This window comes from Leguminivora glycinivorella, chromosome 13, assembly GCF_023078275.1.
Source record: "Leguminivora glycinivorella isolate SPB_JAAS2020 chromosome 13, LegGlyc_1.1, whole genome shotgun sequence".
Taxonomy (NCBI): domain Eukaryota; kingdom Metazoa; phylum Arthropoda; class Insecta; order Lepidoptera; family Tortricidae; genus Leguminivora; species Leguminivora glycinivorella.
The window spans coordinates 12,908,360-12,931,154 of NC_062983.1; the positions used below are offsets into that span (position 1 = coordinate 12,908,360).

Genomic DNA, 22,795 nt, shown 5'->3' on the forward strand with positions numbered 1-22,795 from the left:
GAACTGTCAACGTCATGTCAAATAAGTTTTGATTAGGGTTCTGTGATGAACATATCAAGATACGATGACACAATTTTGTAAGGTACTTACTTAGATTTCTACAATGTTATTGATAACAAGTACATGAAATATGTTGGATATAATAATATTTGTAAATATCTCTCATTTGCAACTAAAACAATGCCAATAAATAGTAGTATTTTGACTAATTTGTACTACAGAACCCATCAACAAAAATAGATTCGCTCATGGCTCGAGGTTTTATTTAAGCCTGGTCGACACACTTGAAGTTTTCTTGATAAAGCGGCCTTACACTTTCAATTCTCTACGTCTTTATCGGTTTTTCAAAAACTTGACCACTATTGTTTTACTAAATATAAAACTTGGCCTTCTGAACGCATCCATATTATTTTAGTTCTGGCAACTTTCTAAAGAGAGACGTGTCGTGTCAGTCGGCTGAAAGTCAATTTTTCACAAAATCGAATTGCTGGAACTAATGTATGAAAAGACATTTCTATAATAGTTTGCGGTGTTTTACGATAAGAAGATGCCGGCCGTAAGCTCCGCGAAGTCGGCTAACGGCTCCAATAAGGGGTTGTTTAATAACACGACCGGCTTCAGTACACTTATCACTGTTACGGTTCTCACGTTGGCTTGGCTGGCCGGGTTTGCCTCTCGGCTTTTCGCTGTTATACGGTTTGAGAGTATTATTCACGAGTTTGACCCATGGTAAGATAAAGTAAATTTTATTTGTAACCTATTCTGTGTTTCGCCCCCTCCCTTCGTTCTAAACGATGTACGTGTTCTAGGTTCAACTACCGATCTACGGCTTATATGGTACAGCACGGGTTTTACAATTTTTTAAATTGGTTTGACGAGCGAGCATGGTACCCCTTGGGGCGTATTGTCGGCGGTACCGTGTACCCGGGTCTCATGATCACTTCTGGGACCATACACTGGATCCTGCACACATTGAATATCCCAATTCACATCAGAGATATTTGTGTGTTTCTAGCTCCGGTTTTCAGGTATGTTTTCTTATTTACTTATGTTGATCATACTCTACTGAAATTAAAAAGTATCTACTCTTTTAAATGCTGGTTTCTTAAATTTTTTATGACAAATAAAAATCAAATATCTTTCTTATTAGAAATAAATATTGTTTTAAAGTAAACAAGAACTTGTTATATTTCCAATATTATATTTATTGCTGTGATTATATGCAGTCAATTGTTTTCAACAGTGGCCTGACAGCCATAGCAACATATCTGCTAACATCAGAGCTATGGTCCCGCGGGGCGGGTCTATTTGCTGCCTGCTTCATTGCCATAATCCCTGGATACAGCAGTCGCTCCGTAGCTGGAAGCTATGATAATGAAGGAATTGCCATCTTTGCTCTGCAGTTCACTTATTATCTGTGGCTGAAGAGTGTGAAGAGTGGATCTGTCTTTTGGTCTATCTGCACTGCTCTTTCTTACTTTTACATGGTAAGTTGGGGCCTTATGCTCTTGGGCTTCAAAGACAAGTACAAGTTATCCAAGCTAAAAATATTATTTCAAATATATGACGTGTTCATTATTAGAACTACCATTTATTTAAAAAAAAATTACTTTAACTTTTAAATTTTTATCAAATTAGTTCAATTAACAAAACCAAAAAGGGCACCAACTCAACAAACATACTATCAATATAATTATAGACTTTCTGACGAGAGTCAGTGGAAGTTATGACCTATTTGATTCTCAATCCTCCAATTGAGACATGTAAATTGGTAGATATGTCAGAGGAAGCAATTAACCAATCAAATTCTGAGCTAGAGCTCTCTAGTGGTACAATTTATGAATAACTGTGTTGTTTAAATGATACCTTAATTGAATCTCGCAATTGGTAATTTAATTTTATGACATTGACATAATATAATTATGAAATTCTTGTCCTTTATCAGTTTTACGAATTCATGCAATGCCCTTTTAGAGTGGTTTTGTATAGATATGTTTTAGTATTTTTATGTATTTTGTTGTCATAAAATGTATTAGTATTTTTATCCATCTTATCGTATATTTTTTCATGACAGTCACCTCATTTACTCTCATAAAGTTAGCAAATAAGAAAAATTAACACTGCATTTGTGCCAAAATAAAAACAAATATGAGTGCAATACTATTTAGACAGATAAAGCAAATCTATAAAATACTCTTATAGCCTTGTTGTGTCAATGAGTCTTTTGTCAGCAACTGGATGGACGCTGTATTTAACCGGGAGGATTGGAAGTTTTAGGGACCATCCACACTCATGCATGACTCGGTGCGCGCAACGGACGTCTCCGCCACGCCGCCTGAATGTAATTAAAAAACGTCTCCTCAGTACATTTTGTATAGGAAGGACGTAAGACGCGCTCACAGGCGGCGCGGCGCGCGCCACGCCACCGCCATGCCGCCTGACACGCGACGCTTAAGTGGGAACGCTGCCTAACGGCTCAGCCCCGACATTGGTCTAAGCACGACAGCGGTGAGCGGCGGGCATACATTAGAGCGAGACACAGCGATGGGACTTTTCATTCGCATGTATGGCTGCCGCTCACCACTGTCTCACTTAGACCAATGTCGTGGCTGAGCCGTAAGGGCCTTTGCCCAGCAATGGGCCCCCTTATAGGTTATTATTATTATAAAAATAAGCCTTGTATCTGTACAACAACATGAGTAAATGTTTACATGTTTCACATGTAAAATGTTTTGGTTACTGAATAAAAACAAATGTTCCCATATACCATATTACAAGCTGAAAGAAATCCTAAAAGTATAAATCAGTAGTTTACATTCCTTATATTTTCCAGGTATCAGCATGGGGCGGTTACGTCTTCATTATCAACCTGATTCCCCTGCACGTGTTTGTGCTGCTCATCATGGGCCGGTTCTCGCAGAGACTGTTTGTGAGCTACTCCGTCTTCTACATAGTTGGTCTGCTCATGTCTATGCAGATACCGTTTGTTGGCTTCCAGCCTATAAGGACTAGTGAACATATGGCTGCTTCAGGTGAGACTTCATATTCATATTCATTTATTGCTTTTCCATGGTATTACAATAGATGGTCTTAAGTTAGGACAATCATGGACCCTATTAGGGTGTGGCAATATTTCAAGTCTTAAAATTATACTAAGATACATGAACACAACATAATAATAATGAAGTAATAAAACATACTTATACCATCACTGCAAGGGTTCTGGCTAACTATCCATAAACTTCTTTTGAGCCTTAATCACCATTGATCACTGCATCCCTGTCTGATGATTTTTGCAACATTGTGTTAGGAGCGGTTGAGCCGACCAACGTTTTTCCGCCTATGTACAAGCCTATCGCTGCTCGTCACTACTTGCCGTGTAAGTCTTAAATAGACACAAAAAGGAAAGTCTCTCAGCGTTCAATTTAGTCATAATTTTCATTATAAACATTGATACATAGGCAAATCAAGTGGAAGCTTTCTGAAAGGTTTCGGGCGGGAGTTGCGGCATCTTGCATAAGTATGCCTAATAAAAATATGAAAGAAGAAGTCCTAAAGAGGGAATATTTTTGCACATGTAATCCATACTATATTAATATTATAAATGGGAAAGTGTGGGTGACTGTTTGTTTGTCCGTCTTTCACGGAAAAACGGAGCGACGAATTGACATGATTTTTAACCGACTTCAAAAAAGGAGGAGGTTCTCAATTCGACTGAATTTTTTATTTTATTTTTTATTTTTTTTTTATTTTTTTTTTTATTTTTTTTTTATTTTTTTTTGTATGTATGTTACTCGATATCTCCGAGGATCGTGGACCGATTTTCAAAATTTTTTTTTTGATCGAACGGGTATAACCCGAGATGTTCCCATTGGCACCAAGTCGGGGTCTGATGATGGGATCTTGGAGAAATCGAGGGAACTCTTCAAATGTTATAGGTACATGTAATGTTCTTAGTGTATTTTTCAAAGGTACACCAGTATTTACGCCTGATGGTAATAATTTTATGTGGCTGAGCTGATGATGGAAGGTCAACTCCTCAACGGTTAGGAGTTAAAGGATAATTCTTTCACTACTGTACATATATTCGGACTGATACATATAATATCACTAGGAACCACTAAAAATCAACAAATAAATTAACTTTTTAACAAAAAATAAAACCGCCTTCAAAAAAAGCGTGTTACAAAACACGGAGAAACTAAAAAGCCAAAAATAATAAACCTTCGAATTCAGATTTCTTATCGGATTGCAATAATCTAAACATCCAAATTATAAACAAATCAATTATTTTTGGAGTCGGGGCCAGCCTGCGTATGGTTGGGTGGGGCAAACAGGAAATAGCAAGGCGACGAACAGGTCTGGTACCGACTACAAAAATAATTGATTTGTTTATAATTTGGATGTTTAGATTATTGCAATCCGATAAGAAATCTGAATTCGAAGGTTTATTATTTTTGGCTTTTTAGTTTCTCCGTGTTTTGTAACACGCTTTTTTTAAGTGGAGATAGTTGAAAGGATGGAGAGTGACATAGGCTACTTTTTGTCTCTTTCTAACCCCCCACTTTCCTAAAGGGGTGGAAGTTCGTTAGCATTCCATTCCACCAGCGAAGCCGCCAGCTAAAACTAGTTTTTGTTATAAAAATTAAACTAAGGCTTTACAATGTTTGCAAGCATAACTTTTACTTATGTGAAATAGAAAAATGACTGAGTTTTAAAGTTATTCTCATGGTTTTTAACAGGAAAAAGTATGCATGTACACATAGCGACTATGATAAGGTCCCATAGATTTACGGTTGTTCAAACTAGCCATTACCCTTATCACAGACTGTATGTGTGTTATGTGAAATTGGCTGCCATAAATGTTAGTTACGCATAAGTAATTTATCTACATACACATCTGTTTTACTATTGAACATGCTTATTATTTTACGGCCTTGGGCGTTCTGCTATTATATAAAGTAATATGCGTGTTGAAATCGTAACTGATATCAATATGAGTGAAGCAATAAATTAGATTAATTTCATACTGAACACAACAAATTCTTACAAGAACAACCTGTAACTACAATTAAGTATTCTTGCAAATAAATTATATTGATTGATTGATTGATTGACTGATATAATGCTTATTAGCAATTTTAGAATATTATATTAGTTATAAGAATAAAATACTCCTTTTTGTTAATATTACAAAAAACTTGCCAAAAGCGTTTCGAACTCGCGCCCTGAGGATTCCGCATCATAATAATGTTGTTATTTCCTCAAGTGCCTCTCACGCGTGACCCTTATATGTACATAGTTTTTCTATAATATGCACATCTAGGACTATACTATTTCACAATTGTTAGTGCAGTAGTTTCTGAGGTATAATGGTACATTACGATACAAGTGCGTAAAAAAAGAAAGGGAGTGTTTTTAGTCGACACGAGTTACAAATTTCCTTTTCTCACGTGTATCGTACGACGTTTTTCAGTACAGATGAGCCTCCGAAGTTTTGACCTGACAAAAAATTAACCACTTCTCGCACTAGTGCGTAAAAAACACCATCTGTACTGAAAAATTGGTTATTTGGTGCCTTTTTTCTTTAAATTAAGTATAAAACTGCTTGCTATAGAAGAAATAAATCTGTGATGTTTGAAATAGGCCTTTGTGTGGTTCGGAAAACTAAAAAAAAATGAATGTGCTCTCATGTTCTAAGCTACCGTTAATTTTGTAGGAGTATTCGCCCTTATGATGGCTGTGGGCGCTCTCAAGTACCTGCACAACCTGAGTCCCAAGGGCCAGTTCAAGCAGCTCCTGATAGTCGGCGGGCTGGTCGCGGCAGCGCTAGTGTTCTTGGCCGTGGTAGCGCTGACCTATATGGGCGTTATCGCGCCGTGGAGCGGACGGTAAGATTATCTTGATTTGTACTGTTATAACTTGGAGTTATTGCTGTGTATGAACTATCGTCGTCGTTGTTATTTGTGTTAGAATACGTAGTATAGAATATGTTAGATAAAACTAATAAATTAATTTACTGGTCTTCAAGTAAGGTAAAACCACAGAATTTATAATAGTACAAGTACAGAAGGCTCACTCCTTTGATGTTCACAAAATGGCTCCATTCTAACCACACGCGAGCAGCCGACATTGAGTTCTATTGCGCCGAGCGAAGGTCGTCACCAAGGGCCAGTTCAAGCAGCTCCTGATAGTCGGCGGGCTGGTCGCGGCAGCGCTAGTGTTCTTGGCCGTGGTAGCGCTGACCTATATGGGCGTTATCGCGCCGTGGAGCGGACGGTAAGATTATCTTGATTTGTACTGTTATAGCTTGGAGTTATTGCTGTGTATGAACTATCGTCGTCGTTGTTATTTGTGTTAGAATACGTAGTATAGAATATGTTAGATAAAACTAATAAATTAATTTACTGGTCCTCAAGTAAGGTAAAACCACAGAATTTATAATAGTACAAGTACAGAAGGCTCACTCCTTTGATGTTCACAAAATGGCTCCATTCTAACCACACGCGAGCAGCCGACATTGAGTTCTATTGCGCCGAGCGAAGGTCGTCACCACCGAATGGGCCGCGAAATCGCGGCCGTCGGCATATACGTGGCGACAGAATCGCGGAGTGAGCCGCCCCTGGTAAAACTACTATTGATTGACGCTGCATTAGTACTTATATTTGTCATGGATACTATATCAAACTAGAGGTTACGTTTTTGCAACTTATGTTTTTACACGACTCCCCATGTTGAATACTAGTGCAGCGTCGAGCACTAGTACTTCTACTTTAGGACTAAGTCACTCTGTCGCACTAAAAAAAAAACAAAAAACACGGTTCATTTATGCAATAATAGGCGTTGCATTTACTGCATACCATCTTACGTCAGATAATTACCATACCATACATGATTATTGTTTTGCGCGGTAAACAAACGCGCGCTTATTGTGAGAGATAACCAACGCGCAACCGAGTCGCATTCTAGCTAGGTTCTCATGTATTTCATGTATTTCTCATGTCTAAAAATGTTTGCATTGCTTTTTACCTTTCATCTGGCAATTTCCTGCTCCCGGAATACCTGAATAATGGGAACATATGTTTGACCAAGTTTTGTACGCCCATATTTATACAGATGACTGTACTCTTAAATAATTTATCTAATTATTATTTTTTATTTTATTTTATTTTTTTATTATAAATGGGCTTACTCTTGACCACAGACTAGCCAAAGGCAAAGACGTGGCCTACGATGGAGTGAGCTCGCCCAGAAGATGCCTGTTCTCTTATTATACCTTTAAACGAGCAATTCTTGTATATATATATATATATATATATCTATTTATGTGGGGGTTTTCGGGGGTGAAAAATCGATCTAACTTAGCCTTAGGTCCCCGAAAACGCGAATTTTTGAGTTCTCATGCCTTTTTCTTTCGCTTTACTAAACGCAAACTATGGTCGCTAATAATTTCGTCGTCCGCGCATCGACGGCACGTAGCTCAGTCGTAAGAGTGTCGGTTTAATATTCGCTGCAGGCACATCGCCGGGTTTCGAATCCCGGCTAGAAGTAAAGTTTTTTGTATTTATAAGAGTTTTTTTTATCGAAAGACGTGATATAATAAAATAGTACCGATCGAAGCTCGGTCGCCCAGATTGTATATTATAAATAAAATAAATAAATATTGGGGGACACCTTACACAGATCAAACCTAGCCCCAAACTAAGCAAAGCTTGTACTATGGGTGTTAGGCGACGATATACATACTATAGATAAATACATTATGTATGTATTTTTTTCGCTGCAGGCACATCGCTGGTGTCAGGGTTTCGAATCCCGGCTAGAAAAGTTTTTTGTATTTATAAGATTTTTTTATATCTAAAGACGTGATATAATAAAATAGACTCTCACTAATAAGAATAATGTTTAACATGTATGATATTAGGTTCTACTCGCTATGGGACACCGGCTACGCCAAGATCCACATCCCGATCATAGCCTCCGTCTCCGAGCACCAGCCGACCACTTGGTCCTCCTTCTTCTTCGACCTCCATGTACTGGTGTGCACCTTCCCTGTGGGCTTGTGGTATTGCATCAAGAATGTCAACGATGAGAGAGTTTTTGGTGAGTCAATTTATTTATTCAGAAAACTCACCGCTCAGGTAACCTCTCTGCTTTTCCTAGAAGCTCGGCCACACATGCGCGTTTTGATAGCGTAGGTGGAGCGGTAGCGGAGCGTCAGCGGAGCGCAACGATAGCGGTGCGCCGGACGAACGCTGGCGATCCGCTCAGCGGACGCCGGCGGGAACTAACGAGCGCGGATAGCGAGCGGAATGCGCGCGGATTGCGAGCGTAACGCCATCGTTCCGCCGGCGCACCGCTATCATTGCGCTCCACTGACTCTACGCTATCAAAACGCTTTATGTGTGGCGGAGGCTTAAAGGTTGACTGGTTTTCTTTTGTGCAAAAAAGGTTAAATAGATAAATGAATAAAACCAACACAGTATACACGAAGGAATGCAATGTTTTTATCTTATGCTAATGTACATATTGTATATTTTTATTTATAATATGACCTTGGTAAATTACAGGTTTTCCTGTGTAACTTGTATTCTATATTATTGATAATGCTTGACTTCTCTTAGACCTTGTTATTGATAAGTTTAAATGTGTGACCTTAAACGTAATATTCCTATGAAAAAGGTTTATGATGGCATCTTCAATCATTTTCATTGACGTCAGTCCATCTTATGCGGACTTTATAATTTACACAAACCTACAATAACGGATTTTACACATTAATTAATAGGCATTTATATATAGCTAGTTAAGTTTTAATCAGTTTTTCTCACAGTTTGTGACGAATCGTCATTTCAATGCATTAACCTATTTTCTTAATTACGTTTAATAATATTTTATCAAAGATAACAATGGAAATTTCAATTAAAATAATTGCTGTGAAGTTATTTTTCGTTCCATTACTGTAACACATTTTTGGTACTCAATTTACCTACTTTTAAAGGCTTAGTTACCGTTCGGGTTGAAAGGTCAGATGGCAGTCGCTTTCGTAAAACTAGTGCCTACGCCAAATCTTGGGATTAGTTATCAAAGCGGACCTAGGCTGCAATGAGCCGTGGCAATTTCTGGGATAACGCATGAAGGATGATAATGATAATTTACCTACCTTTGAGATATCAGTATCATGGAACTAATTATACGAAAAAAAAAAACTTAAAGGCGCCTTTTTTATCTGAAACATACAAAACTAAAAATGACTTAATTGTTTCGTACAGAATTGTTGCCATGTTTAGCATTTTACATTAAAGACGTTACAAAATGGCGCCCTCTTTTATTTCTCCCTTTTTATATCACACTGTAGGTAGTTCGTTCCTTGATACAACATTTCGTTTCCAGTGGCGCTGTACGCCCTTAGCGCCGTATACTTCGCCGGCGTCATGGTACGCCTCATGCTGACTCTGACCCCCGTCGTGTGCGTCCTGGCTGGCATCGCGTTCTCTATACTACTGGACCTCGTGCTTCGTGAGGACGAGCTGCCAGCAGCGCCCTCTGACTCGGATGAGAAGAACCTTTACGACAAGGTGAGGGTTTAGTGGCGCTGTATACTCCGTTAGTGTCACTGATGCTACTGACTCTGTGGTGTGACTCCTGGCATCGCGTTCTCTATACTCCTGGATCTCGTTTTGCGAGAGAACGAGCTGCCTGCAGCGCCCTCTGACTCGGATGAGAAGAACCTCTACGACAAGGTATTTTGATAATAAAAACGCGCAGAAATCTCACAGAAAAATCTTTCATAGCAGTCACAGGGATACTATTTGTAAGTGCGATAGGGACGCACCTATGCGATAAAGTTTATCCAACTAGTGTGTTACGCCCGCTGGGGACAAATGACTGGCGACTTGACATGTCTGCTAGTGTGTGTCGAAGTAAATTAAATATACCGAGATTTGTAGAGCTATGACACGTCGTGAGTTACCCCCAAACGATTTTATTTGTTATAAGGAAATATATACAAGTTTCGAATAAATAAAAGATGGGAGTTGCTGGTATAAGAGTTACTAATCCTATTATATTGCACGTTTTCCACGGTTATTTCCATTCTACGGTTTAAACGTACGGTGAAATTTCAAATTATGTAGCAAGTTTAAACACTACTTCAAGCATTAGACACATGTTCCTACTCGTTGTATATGTTTTACATTTACGATTATTTACATGTAAGGTTTCGAACTAACATGGTGATATGATATAAACCATTGGAAGTTGGACATTTGTCATGCTCATGAACATTTGTTTTTATGACTCCAACATTTTGGCATGCCATGTTTACAGATTAACTGACAGTATAGTCAATGAGAATCAAGTAGAAATTGACTGTCATAGTAAAATGTGTAGTCATAGTGACTGCCGTCTCTCGACACAGGGTTAAAATATCATTTGATTCCTGTAATTGTCGTGTGTTAACATTTTCAAATATTACTCGTAATATTAGCGCCAAATATAGCTGAAAATCAACCAAAGGTTCGCCACCTGAACCAGAATAAATCGTCACTACTTTGAAAAAATCTTGTATCTCACGCTGCTCCTCAAAGTTAAAACGCAGTAAGTCTATATGCATTCCATACATACTTACTACAATTTTCTTTTCATTGACAGACGAAGATACAGGTTTTAAAAAAAGTAGGGACGAAATGTTTCTTTATGGCTTCAAGGTACTTTTTTCTTACACTTTGTCTTTTACGGAGGTTTAACTGTCTTTGGTATGGTAAATATTCAGTAGTATTTTTATAGTATAATATTATTGTTTACGCCTTGCGTCTTATGAAAGACCGAACTGACAGATATCCTACAGAGAATATACCAACTAAAATGGAAATGAGCACTTATTGTCATGTAGCAGTGGCGGCGCGCTCATACAATCCAATTCCCACCGAGTTGCCCTAGATGTTCCGCAACAAATACCAAAGTTACAAACCACCATTGAAATAAAAAAATATACTTATAATAGTTATAATTAAAACATTACGTATTGCCTCACAAATAATAACACCATTTGCTTAAATTCAAATATGTACCTAAAATTATCAGGCGCGCGAAAGCGAAGTGAAGCTACTTATGCCTAAGCTTTCATATTCATTCATGGTCACTCCACACAGATACAAAAATCACGCACACGCTGATAAAGACAGCCCGCTCAACTAAACTCCAAAGCAACTCGGCTTCTTATCGAGTTATTCATTTGAATAAAAACCGTAAACAATGCGTTATAAGGTTTATATTTGAAAACACGCACATACACATTCACAAAGTCCGCGCGTGTGAGTGTTTGCCTATCGCGAACTCCTATGTACGTAATTTGGGCGCAACTATCTCTTTTACTCTACTCATAGCAGGATTGAGATGACAGAGAAGGGTGACCGCCATTTGCGAACACATAGACAGCCAAGCGCACAACATTCGATTGCTCGCACTTGTTCATTTGAATTTAAAGCTTCGAGTGAAACAAATAAGATTGATATTACAGTGTAATAATTGCATGCTAAATATTGCCATACTAAAATTATAAATGTATTAATGGGTAAAATTTTATTGTGTTTTGTTATCGCACATATATTTATTTTAAATAAAAGCCTTTAAATATTGATAGTTTCTATTAAAAAACCGAGAATCTTATTTAATTTAAGTTTAGTAATGTGATAATGAACGTTTCTTCAGATATACTTTGTTTGTATGAAAAGGTTTTTAACTTCGTGGGTGAAAATGGAATAATATCACTGCAACACTTGTGTCCCGCTTGTTACCGAGGCTTCGTGTACTTTCAAATGTTTTGTGTTATTCTCTTTCTCTCAGTTTTTTTATTAACTTGCTCATTACGTGCAATATATACTCGTATCAGTGAAATTTAAATGATTTGGAGTGTTTCGGTGTCGTGTTTTAGTGACAGTGCAAGCCAGAGTTTCAAGGTTAGATACTACCTGTTTTTAAGAGATAGTTAGGACTTTCTTTGGTTTGTTTAGTAATGGCAGCGTTAATTCATTTTGACTGTTAATTGTATAATAGATTACTTACTAAATGAATCAACACTTCTTTCGACGCAAACATTCGAAATAAAGAAATGTATTGTCACGCGAGGCCGTGATCGTCCAGAGTTAAATATGAGTTATAAGCGGAGAGATGGCTTTTTTAAGCGTTTTCATAGCGGACTGTATGATAAATGCACTTGGGTGGGCGCCTAAGGTACCTAATATTAAGGTAAGTTGCGTTTTTTAGGGTTCCGTAGTCAACTAGGAACCCTTATAGTTTCGCCATATCTGTCTGTCCGTCCGTCCGTCCGTCCGCGGATAATCTCAGTAACCGTTAGCACTAGAAAGCTGAAATTATTATTATGTATATCAATCACGCCGACAAAGTGGTAAAATAAAAAGAGGAAAAAAATGTTTTGTTAGGGTACCCCCCCCCCTACATGTAAAGTGGGGACTGATTTTTTTTTTCATTCCAACCCCAACGTGTAATATATTGTTGGATAGGTATTTAAAAATGAATAAGGGTTTACTAAAATAATTTTTTGATAAGATTAATATTTTCGGAAATAATCGCTCTTAAAGGAAAAATAAGTGTGTCCCCCCCTCTAACTTTTGAACCATATGTTTAAAAAATATGAAAAAAAATCACAAAAGTAGAAGTTTATAAAGACTTTCTAGGAAAATTGTTTTGAACTTGATAGGTTCAGTAGTTTTTGAGAAAAATACGGAAAACTACGGAACCCTACACTGAGCGTGGCCCGACACGCTCTTGGCCGGTTTTTATTTTTTGCTCTGTGTTGCCTTCCAAATATATTCACGCGCCGCCACTGTCATGTAGTAAATTATTTTCCGATATTAACAGCGTATTACGGTGTTTTATTGCGATTTCAATTGTGTTTCTGATAGTGTGTGATTGCGGATAAGTTCTGCTTGTTCTAACAGATCTGTTTTGCCGTGAAAGACAAACAAACAGACACACACACTTTCCCATTTATAGTATTAGTATATGGATGGTTGAATGGGATGTTCAGTATTATTATGAGGATTCGTTCTAAAATATGAATAGAATTTTGTTAAAGTACCGTGCCGCGGTGACCTAGTTTGGACAGGTTCTACGTTCTTCATGTTTTTGTATTTTTTCAATAGTTTATTTTAGTTTGATAACCATTGAAATAAACATGCCACGGACGCATACACACGCATACGACGCATACATATGCGTTTACCGTCATACTAGTTTGTTTCCCTGGCAGTGAATGCGTTAAAAGTCTGTAGGTTTCAAGGTTGTTATAGCTTTAGCTTCATAAATAGTCCCTTTGTTCCTTATAGTTTGTCAATGTCCGCTATTTGTTCCCGGTTGTAGAGTTTGTTGTTTTAGCCAAACTGTACCTACAGAGTCGGGTGATCTAGTGGTAAGGACGTTGGTCACGTATATTGAAGACTCGGGTTCTATTTCCGGCTCGGCTGCCGGTAAACTTATACTACGTCGGTGGCAAACAAGCATACGGTCCGCCTGATGGAAAGCGGTCACCTATGGACGCCTGCAACTCCAAGGAGTGTCATGTGCGCGTTGCCAACCCAAACTTAGTCTCTTCTTCAGTGTAGGCTATCTAATTTAATTTGTACCTATAGGGTTATTCTAATATTTTTCTCTCTTATCAGGCGGGCAAGCTAAAGAAGCGAACACTTGAGCCCACTCCCCCAGCTGACTCCGGGCTGGGAATGAATGTTCGTTCTGGGACCCTGATCGCTTTCATGATCCTGCTGATGCTGTTCTCCGTGCACTGCACTTGGGCCACGTCCAACGCCTACTCCAGCCCCAGCATCGTGCTAGCCAGTTACGGGAACGACGGGTATGTTATGTTATATACTTGTTAATACATCAAATTATGAAATAAAACTATGGAAACGGATTGTTGATGGATTATACGCGACATAGTTTTATTTCATGATTAACTATCGCGGTAACCGAAGACTATATTATATACATCAAATTACTTAAAAATATTTTCTATTAAGTATGTGAATTTCCGGGGAGGAAATTTGGGACACTTCGCTTGTGAGGTTTGTTCAGCTTAAGGTTCTCCAAACCCAAAGCCAAGTCAAACACGGCCTACCAAGCATTCCAATACGGCCCAAGACGCCTGACTAATGCAAGGGAATCGGTCGTGGCAATTACGCGGCGCAAGAAAACTGAGATGCTTAAACAAGTTTGGAGACCCCCCATCATAAACCCTTTCGAAGACAAACATTTAGGACCACTTGCACCACCCGCTTAACTCAAGGTTAGTGGGCTGTCAGCTGTCAAATTCCATACAAAATGGTGGGTTAACCTCGGGTTAACCTACCATTTTCGGTGGTGCAAGTGACCCTTACTTATCACGTTCACACTCAATCGAAGTTCTCCTTTTTCGACGTCGTCTTCGATGTTTTAAGGAAGTTTCATTGCTATTTTTGTTTAACATTGTTATCTATTTATTTTTATTTCTTTAGGTCTCGCAAAATCCTGGACGATTTCCGCGAAGCTTACGGCTGGCTGTCACAGAACACCGCGGAAGACGCGAGAGTCATGTCTTGGTGGGATTACGGTTACCAGGTATTTATTACTTTAATTTATCAACTTTAAACATAATTTTTTGTAGGATATATAATAAATCGGATGAATTAAAATAGAATATATAATTTATTTCAGTATAAACAAAACACACAAAACACAGTTATACATACACAGAGATATTTTTTTTTATAATTACGTATTTTAAGTCTTAAATCGTTTCACGCCGTATATGAAAAACATCATTAGGAAATCGCGTTGGCAAACCGGCGCAGTCTGAACTCGCTAACTCGCCAGCGCGAGGTCCCGATGATGGTCCTCGGTATGGAACTAAACATGTCGAGGAATTTACTACTTAAAATATTTGAGTGGCCCGTTCTCAATGAAGTGTTGTTATTAATATATTTCTAGCATTGGTTTTCTAATAATATTTCGATCTTTAGATAGCAGGCATGGGCAACAGAACAACCATAGTCGACAACAACACGTGGAACAACTCGCACATCGCGCTCGTGGGCAAGGCGATGGCAAGCAACGAGAGCGCCGCCTACGAGATAATGACCATGCTGGACGTCGATTACGTCCTCGTGATCTTCGGCGGCGCCATCGGATACTCCGGCGATGATATCAACAAGTTTATATGGATGGTCCGGATCGCTGAAGGAGAGCATCCTAAGGATATTCATGTACGTCTGTTGTATTTAGTATAACCAGAGATCGGTCAATAGGGCGTCATTTATTAATAATAGGCGGAATAATTCATCTAATGTTGTTAGAAATGACGCCAAGAGTAAAATCATCACTTATTCTTCGTTCGCTTGCTGTTATCCTAGTCATTTGGTGTCGGCGTCGGCGCAGCATGTCTTCTTCCATACCTCTATCGTCCGTCATCTAATCACACACTTGCTTTCGTTTCATATCATCTTGCACACGGATTGGATGAACTCCACCTTGTCCTCTGTTTTCCTTTCCTGTTCCTTTGACATTCATTCGTAATAGGTACAGTCGCCATCAGATATATTGGAGCGCCCAAGGTACTCAAAAATATCTGAACACGCCTCTAACGCCATGGCAATACAGGCGTGTTCAGATATTTGTGAGCACCTCGGGCGCTCCTATATATCTGGTGGCGACTGTACCTTTCCCGTCACATTGACTTTCATCCCTTCGCATCATATGCCTTCGCCCATACCATGCTAGTATTGCTAGTACATTCACTGATTATAATCATATTTAAATCTAAGTGAAATAACTATCTAATAAAATTATTACATTCACGATGTAACTTGTCGACGGCGCTTCTTATCGCTTCTAGTGCAAAAGTGCCCATAATACTTACGGCTTATTAATTACTCCGTATTTTATGGGTGGTATGTTGATATGTACTTTCTTATTTGTATTCATACAAGGTGTTCTATGAAGATTGTAACTTTCTTTAATGTTTCAGGAGGCAGACTATTTTACGGAGAGAGGGGAATACAGAATAGATTCTGAAGCATCGAAAACTATGATAAATAGTTTAATGTACAAGTTATCATATTATAGGTAAGTTTTTTGTCACTTTGAAACTATAAGGTATGTTTAAATTAAGAATTTAATTCTAAATATTCTCAACATCGAGAGATAGAAGTGAGATCGGTTTTAGAATATTTTCTATATATCTAGGACACATTTTTATATTGAACGAAAAGGTAAGGTGGGACGAGACTAACATTTGTAGGGAATCCTTATACTGTTAGCCTTGCCCCGAGTAAAATAAACTATGTGAGTCTTACTACATAGACCTTATAATTTAATTGAAATCCACCTAGGATCTTACCCTACATCCGTTTTGGCCGAGTGTTGTATCGGCTGAGTTACAATCCATATTTATTATTTATTTATTTCACTTGGTGGTTATATTAGCATTATTAGCCCACCTATCCTGATGCATGCGGCAGACGTGGCCTGCCCAGTCCACTTCAGCCTGGCGGTCTTTTCCCCTACGTTAGCTATGCGAGTATTTGAGCGCAGCGTAGTGTTTCTGGATGCCGACAAAGAAGCGGGGACGTGGCAGGCCTAGGCGAAGATGGCGGGACGACTTGACACTTTTATGAGTGGCTGGCCGGAAAAAGCACACCAGAGGGAGTTGGGGAAATCAAGGAGAGAGGCCTTTGTCCAGCAGTGGGACACTATAACGGGCTAATAGAAAAAATATTTATTTCAACATTATAAAATAAGCGCCGTGTGGTGACGGGTTAAGAATTTCACCACCCCCTTTCTTCCTGTGGGTGTCGTAGAAGTCGACTGTGAGATATGGGTTAAATTGTGGCGTAGTCGAGAGGCTGGCAACCTGTCACTGTAACGTTACAATTTGGATTTCTTTCAACCCCTTTTTGCCAGGAGTGGCACTGAAACGTATTCATGTGATCTGCCTACCCCTTTATGGGATACAGGCGGATATGTATGTTTGTATAAAAAAAATAAAAATTGGGGATAGAACGAAAACTTTGCTTCTAAGTTTCGAAGCTTTTTCAAGTGTTTCTATGACCTCGGCCACAGTTTTGAGCTAGGTTATATGGTGTAACGTGTAATGTATTGTATCAGGTACGACAGCGGCGGCAGCCCGCCTGGCTACGACCGCACGCGCGGCGCGCTGCCCGGCCACCGCGGCTTCCGGCTCACCTACCTCGAGGAGGCCTACACCACCGAGCACTGGCTCGTCAGGATATACAGGTACACACAACCCGGGAAACTAACCATCGGATAACAACCCGATATAGTACATTACGACCTTTTGACGACCAGTCTGGCGCTGTCGGTAGTGTCCCTGCCTGCTACGCCGCGGTCCCGGGTTCGAATCCCGGTAAGGGCATTTATTTGTGTGATGAGCACAGATATTTGTTTTCTATGTATATAAGTATTTATATATATTGTATATATCGTTGTCTGAGTACCCACAACACAAGTCTTCTTGAGCTTACCGTGGGCCTCAGTCAATCTGTGTAAGAATGTCCTATAATATTACGATACAAGTGCGAAAAAAGGAAGTTCGAAACGAGTGGCGATAAATTAAAACACGACCGAAGGGAGTGTTTTGAATCGACACGAGTTACAAATTTCCTTTTCGCAGGAAAAGGAAAGTCAGAAAAGGAAATTCGTAACTCGTGTCGACTTAAAACCCCCTTCTCTTCTTAAAACCTGCTCCTTACTTCTTCTTAAAACTCCCTCCAGTCATGTTTTAATTTATCGCCGCTCGTTTCGGATGCCCTTTTTTCCGCACTTTTGTACTTTTTCAGTACCGATGGTGTTTTTTTTACGCACTAGTGCGAGTATAGTGGTTCAGTTCTGGTCAGGGCCAAACTTCGGAGGGCCATCTGTACTGAAAAACGTCGTACGATACACATGCCAAATGCTCTTTTTAGCACTTATATCGTAATGTACTATTTTGGTCAGGTATGACTCCGGTCAACTACCACACCAGTTTCTTACCTAAACTTATTTTCGTAACCTACGCCATCAGTAATGTTTTAAAATGATGTATGGCGTCTTTTCGCATTTCAGGACCACAAAATACAATTACTGTTTTGTTTAACAAATATTTTCTTTTTTTTGTAGATATCTAATTCTGAAAGAATTCTACATTTTGCATGATACAAATTTACATCTATAGCCTGTCAACCAAATTTTGGCAGTAGCAATGTACATCAAACTAAAGTATGGTATCCCTATGAAACGAACAAAAACCAGCAATGCACGTCGAACAGCCACAGATATTTTTTTTCAAGGGACTCCCTCCTTCCTTACGAATTAGATAATGTATTAAAAAGGGACGGATATGTGCTAGTCATTTCTCTTTTTGGTAGGTTGGAGATTTCCACAGATAAGATACAAATGACACGCGAATTTCCACCGATTTTCAAAACTATTAGTGTTGCTAGCCCGCGATTTTTCAAATTTGCCGCCTTTTTCTAGTGACAAGATTTGGTTGACGGTCTATATAACTGACTTGTCGGTAGTAATGTAATTTAACCCATTTGTGTCTTTGTCACCAGGGTTAAAAAACCGGACGAGTTCAATCGTCCGCGGCTGCCGTTGGCGAAGAGAACCATTTCTACATCCAGTGGTTTGTCCAAAAAGGTAGGCTCTTTTAAAACTGATATCCCTTCAAAAAGACTACACTGTTCAGTTTTTAGCCCAAATTTGAACTTAAATCTAGGCTATTTCTACTAGAGTTTAGCAAGAAATGAGATATAAAATCGTTTTTAACGAATACCAAACCTGATATGACTATATACCCTTACACAATCTTTTGAACCCTTACGTTTTAATAGAGTCCAGACGAAACTTCAATTAGACCGTACCGAAAATTCAGTTTCGATGCGGCTGAAGGTGTCGTTAATTTTTGACTGATCCGTCGATCAAAACCAACTAAAACCGAGACGTCAGTCCGATTACACTACACATTACCTACTTGATATGGTAGTTGGATTGACTGATTGATCAAAATTATTCAAAATGATCAATGGTAGTATGCCGTAGCCCAAAGCGATGTGTTTCTTTTGTGTGTCACGTCACAATCATAATTCATCAGATCTGTAGACTCGTCACACTGTGATAAACTGACTCTTATAGTCGCTGGCACAGTGAATTTAATAAACATAATATTCCTGTGTTTCTTTTTCGTCAATCAATTATGCACTGTTCCCACCAAAAACGAGTAAGCGATGAGATATCAGCGATAGAAACGAACAAAAAGATAGTCCCCCCCCGTGTAAATAAAAGAGAGAGCGAGCGATTTTATATTTATTGTTAAAACCGAAATAAATTACACATATGAAAGAAAAAGTGATCAAGGCCTCTGGTGCCTGAGGCATCTGCCACGATTGCAGAGTACGCTGGTTCGTTTCCAACCTCAGGCACCAGAGGTTTTTTTTTGATATGTGTAATTTATTTCGGTTTTAATTTATATATATAGTGGTGTGACTACTTTAGATAGCACAGGTTGAAATATTTATAGTTATAAAAGCATTGTTGTATTGGACCCGCAGAGCATTTAGCGAACGCTGAGTATATCTTGTCCATAGGCTACAGGTATACATCGATGTACAGTACGATCTAAACAGTGTTATTTTTACTTGGGCTGTACATCGTTGAAACCTGCGCGATATCATATTCGCTCTCATTGCCAATGCTCTGCGTTCCCTTTCGATGTCGGCATCATCACGCAGGTCTTCGGTTACCAAATGCCCAAGGTATTTGAAAGACGACACCCTCTTCAGTATCTGCCCATTCAATAAAATAGGAGGGACATACGTTGGGCACTTGCCACCCGCTTTAAAAACCATATACTCGCTTTTGAGCGCATTATATTTTAAATTGTGCTGGAGAGCGTACGTCTCACAAATGTCTAAAAGGATATTCAGACCCCCGACCGAGGGGCTCAGCAACACCATGTCGTCAGCATTTAACTTGTGTTAATTAGAATATTTATTGTTATCCGCGACGAACTATAACTCGCTCGCGCTACCATCGCGTTTCTTATTTAAACGGGAGCGACTATCTTTTGTTCGTCTCTGTCACTCACTTTTGGTGGGGGCCAGTTGCCTTACCTGTAGTATTTTGTAATGCTATAATTTTATAGTTATCGTGATTTGTATCCTAAGCTCGATTTCCATTGTTATAGCAACCGCTATCAGTAGGAGAGTCGGACACGGTACCGTATAGTACTTTTTAGACGTCCATGTTGTGTTGTTACTGATGCTGTACTGTGCATGTTTTACTTTATTCGTTGTAATTATTGTTTTATTTGTGGTTAAAAATAGAAAGCTTAATGTTTCTGTTCTACAGCAGTAATAAGCGTTAGATTTAGGATTGCCTCATTAGCTTTCATCAAGATGTTTTTTCTTGAATAGCCACTACCAGTATTTGTTACACATCGTTTCATTTTAAATGTATGCTACATAGCACCGTTGTTCTGTTTAGTCATGTGATTCTTCAAGAGAGTTGTGCGTTGTTGTTTTATGCTATAGACTCAATTTTCAACTGTTGCGATCACGTATTATATGAAAAATTACAACGTGCTACCTTACCTCTATATTCCGACGCTCGCATATGTTTATAACTGCATTTTGGTTTTTCAATGAAATAAATAAGTGTCTTAAGCAGATGTAGTAGACAATACATTTGTACAAACCTTACTCTCTTGATATAAATGTTTGCACTTTTGTCAGTGACTCATAAACGCACTGCATGAATAGTCATTAGCAGCTTTTTTTTGTATTTACGTGGCATTAAAAGGGCTATCGTGTTTTGATGCTTCGCACTTGGTTGACTTACCATTGTTTCTTGCAGACTTCACGAAGAAGAAAAGGTCTCCTAAAGAATAAGCCCACGGTCGTGAAGGGCAAGAAGATCGGCCGACTGGAGTGACGCGGCCCTCGCCACACGAGCACGTGACTCCGCATCAGTGGTAATCTTGCATCCTCTATATCGTCTTGCAGTCCCTTTAACTTTAATATTTACGTACAAGTGATTATTGAACAGCCCATATCGAGATTACTTTTATTAAAATGTCACGTTGTATAATTATGTTTGGGTATGCCAAAATTCTCGAGAGCTCGGTTCTTGCATTTTATATTTAACCTTTTAACCACTTCACCAAGATTTCTCGCTGGTACGAAGTTTAGTCTTACTTTATACATATACATATAAATAGTAGAATTTAGACTACGACGAAATGAACTGGAAATTGTATGTCTTATAGATCAGATGAATAGGTATGGTTAAAAGGTTAAATATATTTAGAATTTGTTTGGTTATCAGTCTATCTAAAATCGGTAAATCGGTATAACTAAGTTTAATGTTTTTGAATTTGAAATTATGGTCTTATTTGTCTCACAACGGAAATATTATATATGCAATATTTATTTTTATCTACCTTTCCTTGTTTTCAAAGACAATAAGTATGTTCACCAATAATGTAAATTGTAATGTATTGTATAATGTTCAACGGTCTAGTTGTATAATAAAAGAGATAGATAGGTAGGTTCAATAATTTGTTACTGAGATTAGAAGCAAAGACATTTTAGACTAACTCTAATAACTTTATCATTTTGGGCTAGTTAGTATAGTATAGTTCCTTATGTAATGCGGATTGCGAGAGGGACGTTATATCGATTGTTTTGAGGCCATACTACGCGAGCTGAATATGCAACTATCCACACAAAAAAATGCCATTTAAAATCTACTGAACTCGTTTTCTTATTATTATTATGGACTGATCGGCGATTGACCCTAGTCACACCTGATGTAAAATGAAGACAGTCTAAGATGGAACTCGCCGATTCAGTAATAGCCTATTCACTATATTTTGAAACAGAGATGTATTTGCGATTTCAGTGTTCGTTCTTTTGACCGTTACGAATTGAACTACAGTTAAATAGTAATTTTTAACCATCGCGAATATCGTGAGGTGTCTTTAGTGATTGCCGTACACCCGCGAAAGATGTTTATCTATATCTATAGACTTACTTAATAAAGCACCCAATCGTCTTATTTCTCTGCCAATTATGTACAATGTACATACACTGTACAACGTACATTGTACATTGACATATCAGTTGTACAAATTGAACGTGTTGTTACAAGCTTTTATTCAACTTGCCTTTTTAGTATGTTAGTGTGCGTCAAAACGTAGACGCTATAGACCGTCAACCAAATCTTGTCACTAGAAAAAGGCGGCAAATTTGAAAAATCGCGGGCTAGCAACACTAGTTTTGAAAATCGGTGGAAATTCGCGTGTCATTTGTATCTTATCTGTGGAAATCTCCACCCTACCAAAAAGAGAAATAACTAGCACATATCCGTCCCTTTTTAATACATTATCTAATTCGTAAGGAAGGAGCGAGCCCCTTGAAAAAAAAATATCTGTGGCTGTTCGACGTACATTGCTGGTTTTTGTTCGTTTCATAGGGATACCATACTTTAGTTTGATGTACATTGCTACTGCCAAAATTTGGTTGACAGGCTATAAATTTGACCGACTTCCCGGTTTCCGATTGAGCTGAAATTTTGCACACATATGTAAATCACGTGACCATGCAATTTTATGGTATCATGGAGCTGATCTGATGATGGAACAGAAAGGTGGCCATAGAAACACTGTCATGAAGCGTCGTATCCTCATCGAGTAAGGGGTTTTTAGAAACGTCTCGGAGAACAGTAGATGACTGTTGAAAGA

At 38.6% G+C, this 22,795-nt stretch overlaps 1 protein-coding gene across 4 annotated transcripts; it reads left to right on the top strand.

The window, feature by feature from the left end:
* Positions 1–441: 441 nt before the first annotated feature.
* Positions 442–22,318, top strand: LOC125232607 (dolichyl-diphosphooligosaccharide--protein glycosyltransferase subunit STT3B). 4 transcript variants are annotated; one of them, XM_048138334.1, is made up of 16 exons: positions 442–729; positions 810–1,028; positions 1,244–1,487; positions 2,834–3,032; positions 5,720–5,817; positions 6,206–6,279; positions 7,925–8,103; positions 9,394–9,578; positions 13,683–13,873; positions 14,514–14,616; positions 15,018–15,260; positions 16,022–16,119; positions 17,161–17,289; positions 18,609–18,693; positions 20,240–20,269; positions 20,908–22,318. In XM_048138334.1, exons 1-16 carry the CDS (start codon positions 548–550, stop codon positions 20,983–20,985), a joined length of 2,337 nt encoding a protein of 778 aa, XP_047994291.1. In that variant the 5' UTR covers positions 442–547; the 3' UTR covers positions 20,986–22,318. The 4 variants fall into 4 exon arrangements, with proteins under 4 accessions (XP_047994291.1, XP_047994295.1, XP_047994292.1 ...); XM_048138338.1 differs by lacking the exon at positions 6,206–6,279 and having other exon boundaries at positions 5,720–5,891; XM_048138335.1 differs by lacking the exon at positions 20,240–20,269.
* Positions 22,319–22,795: the final 477 nt, after the last annotated feature.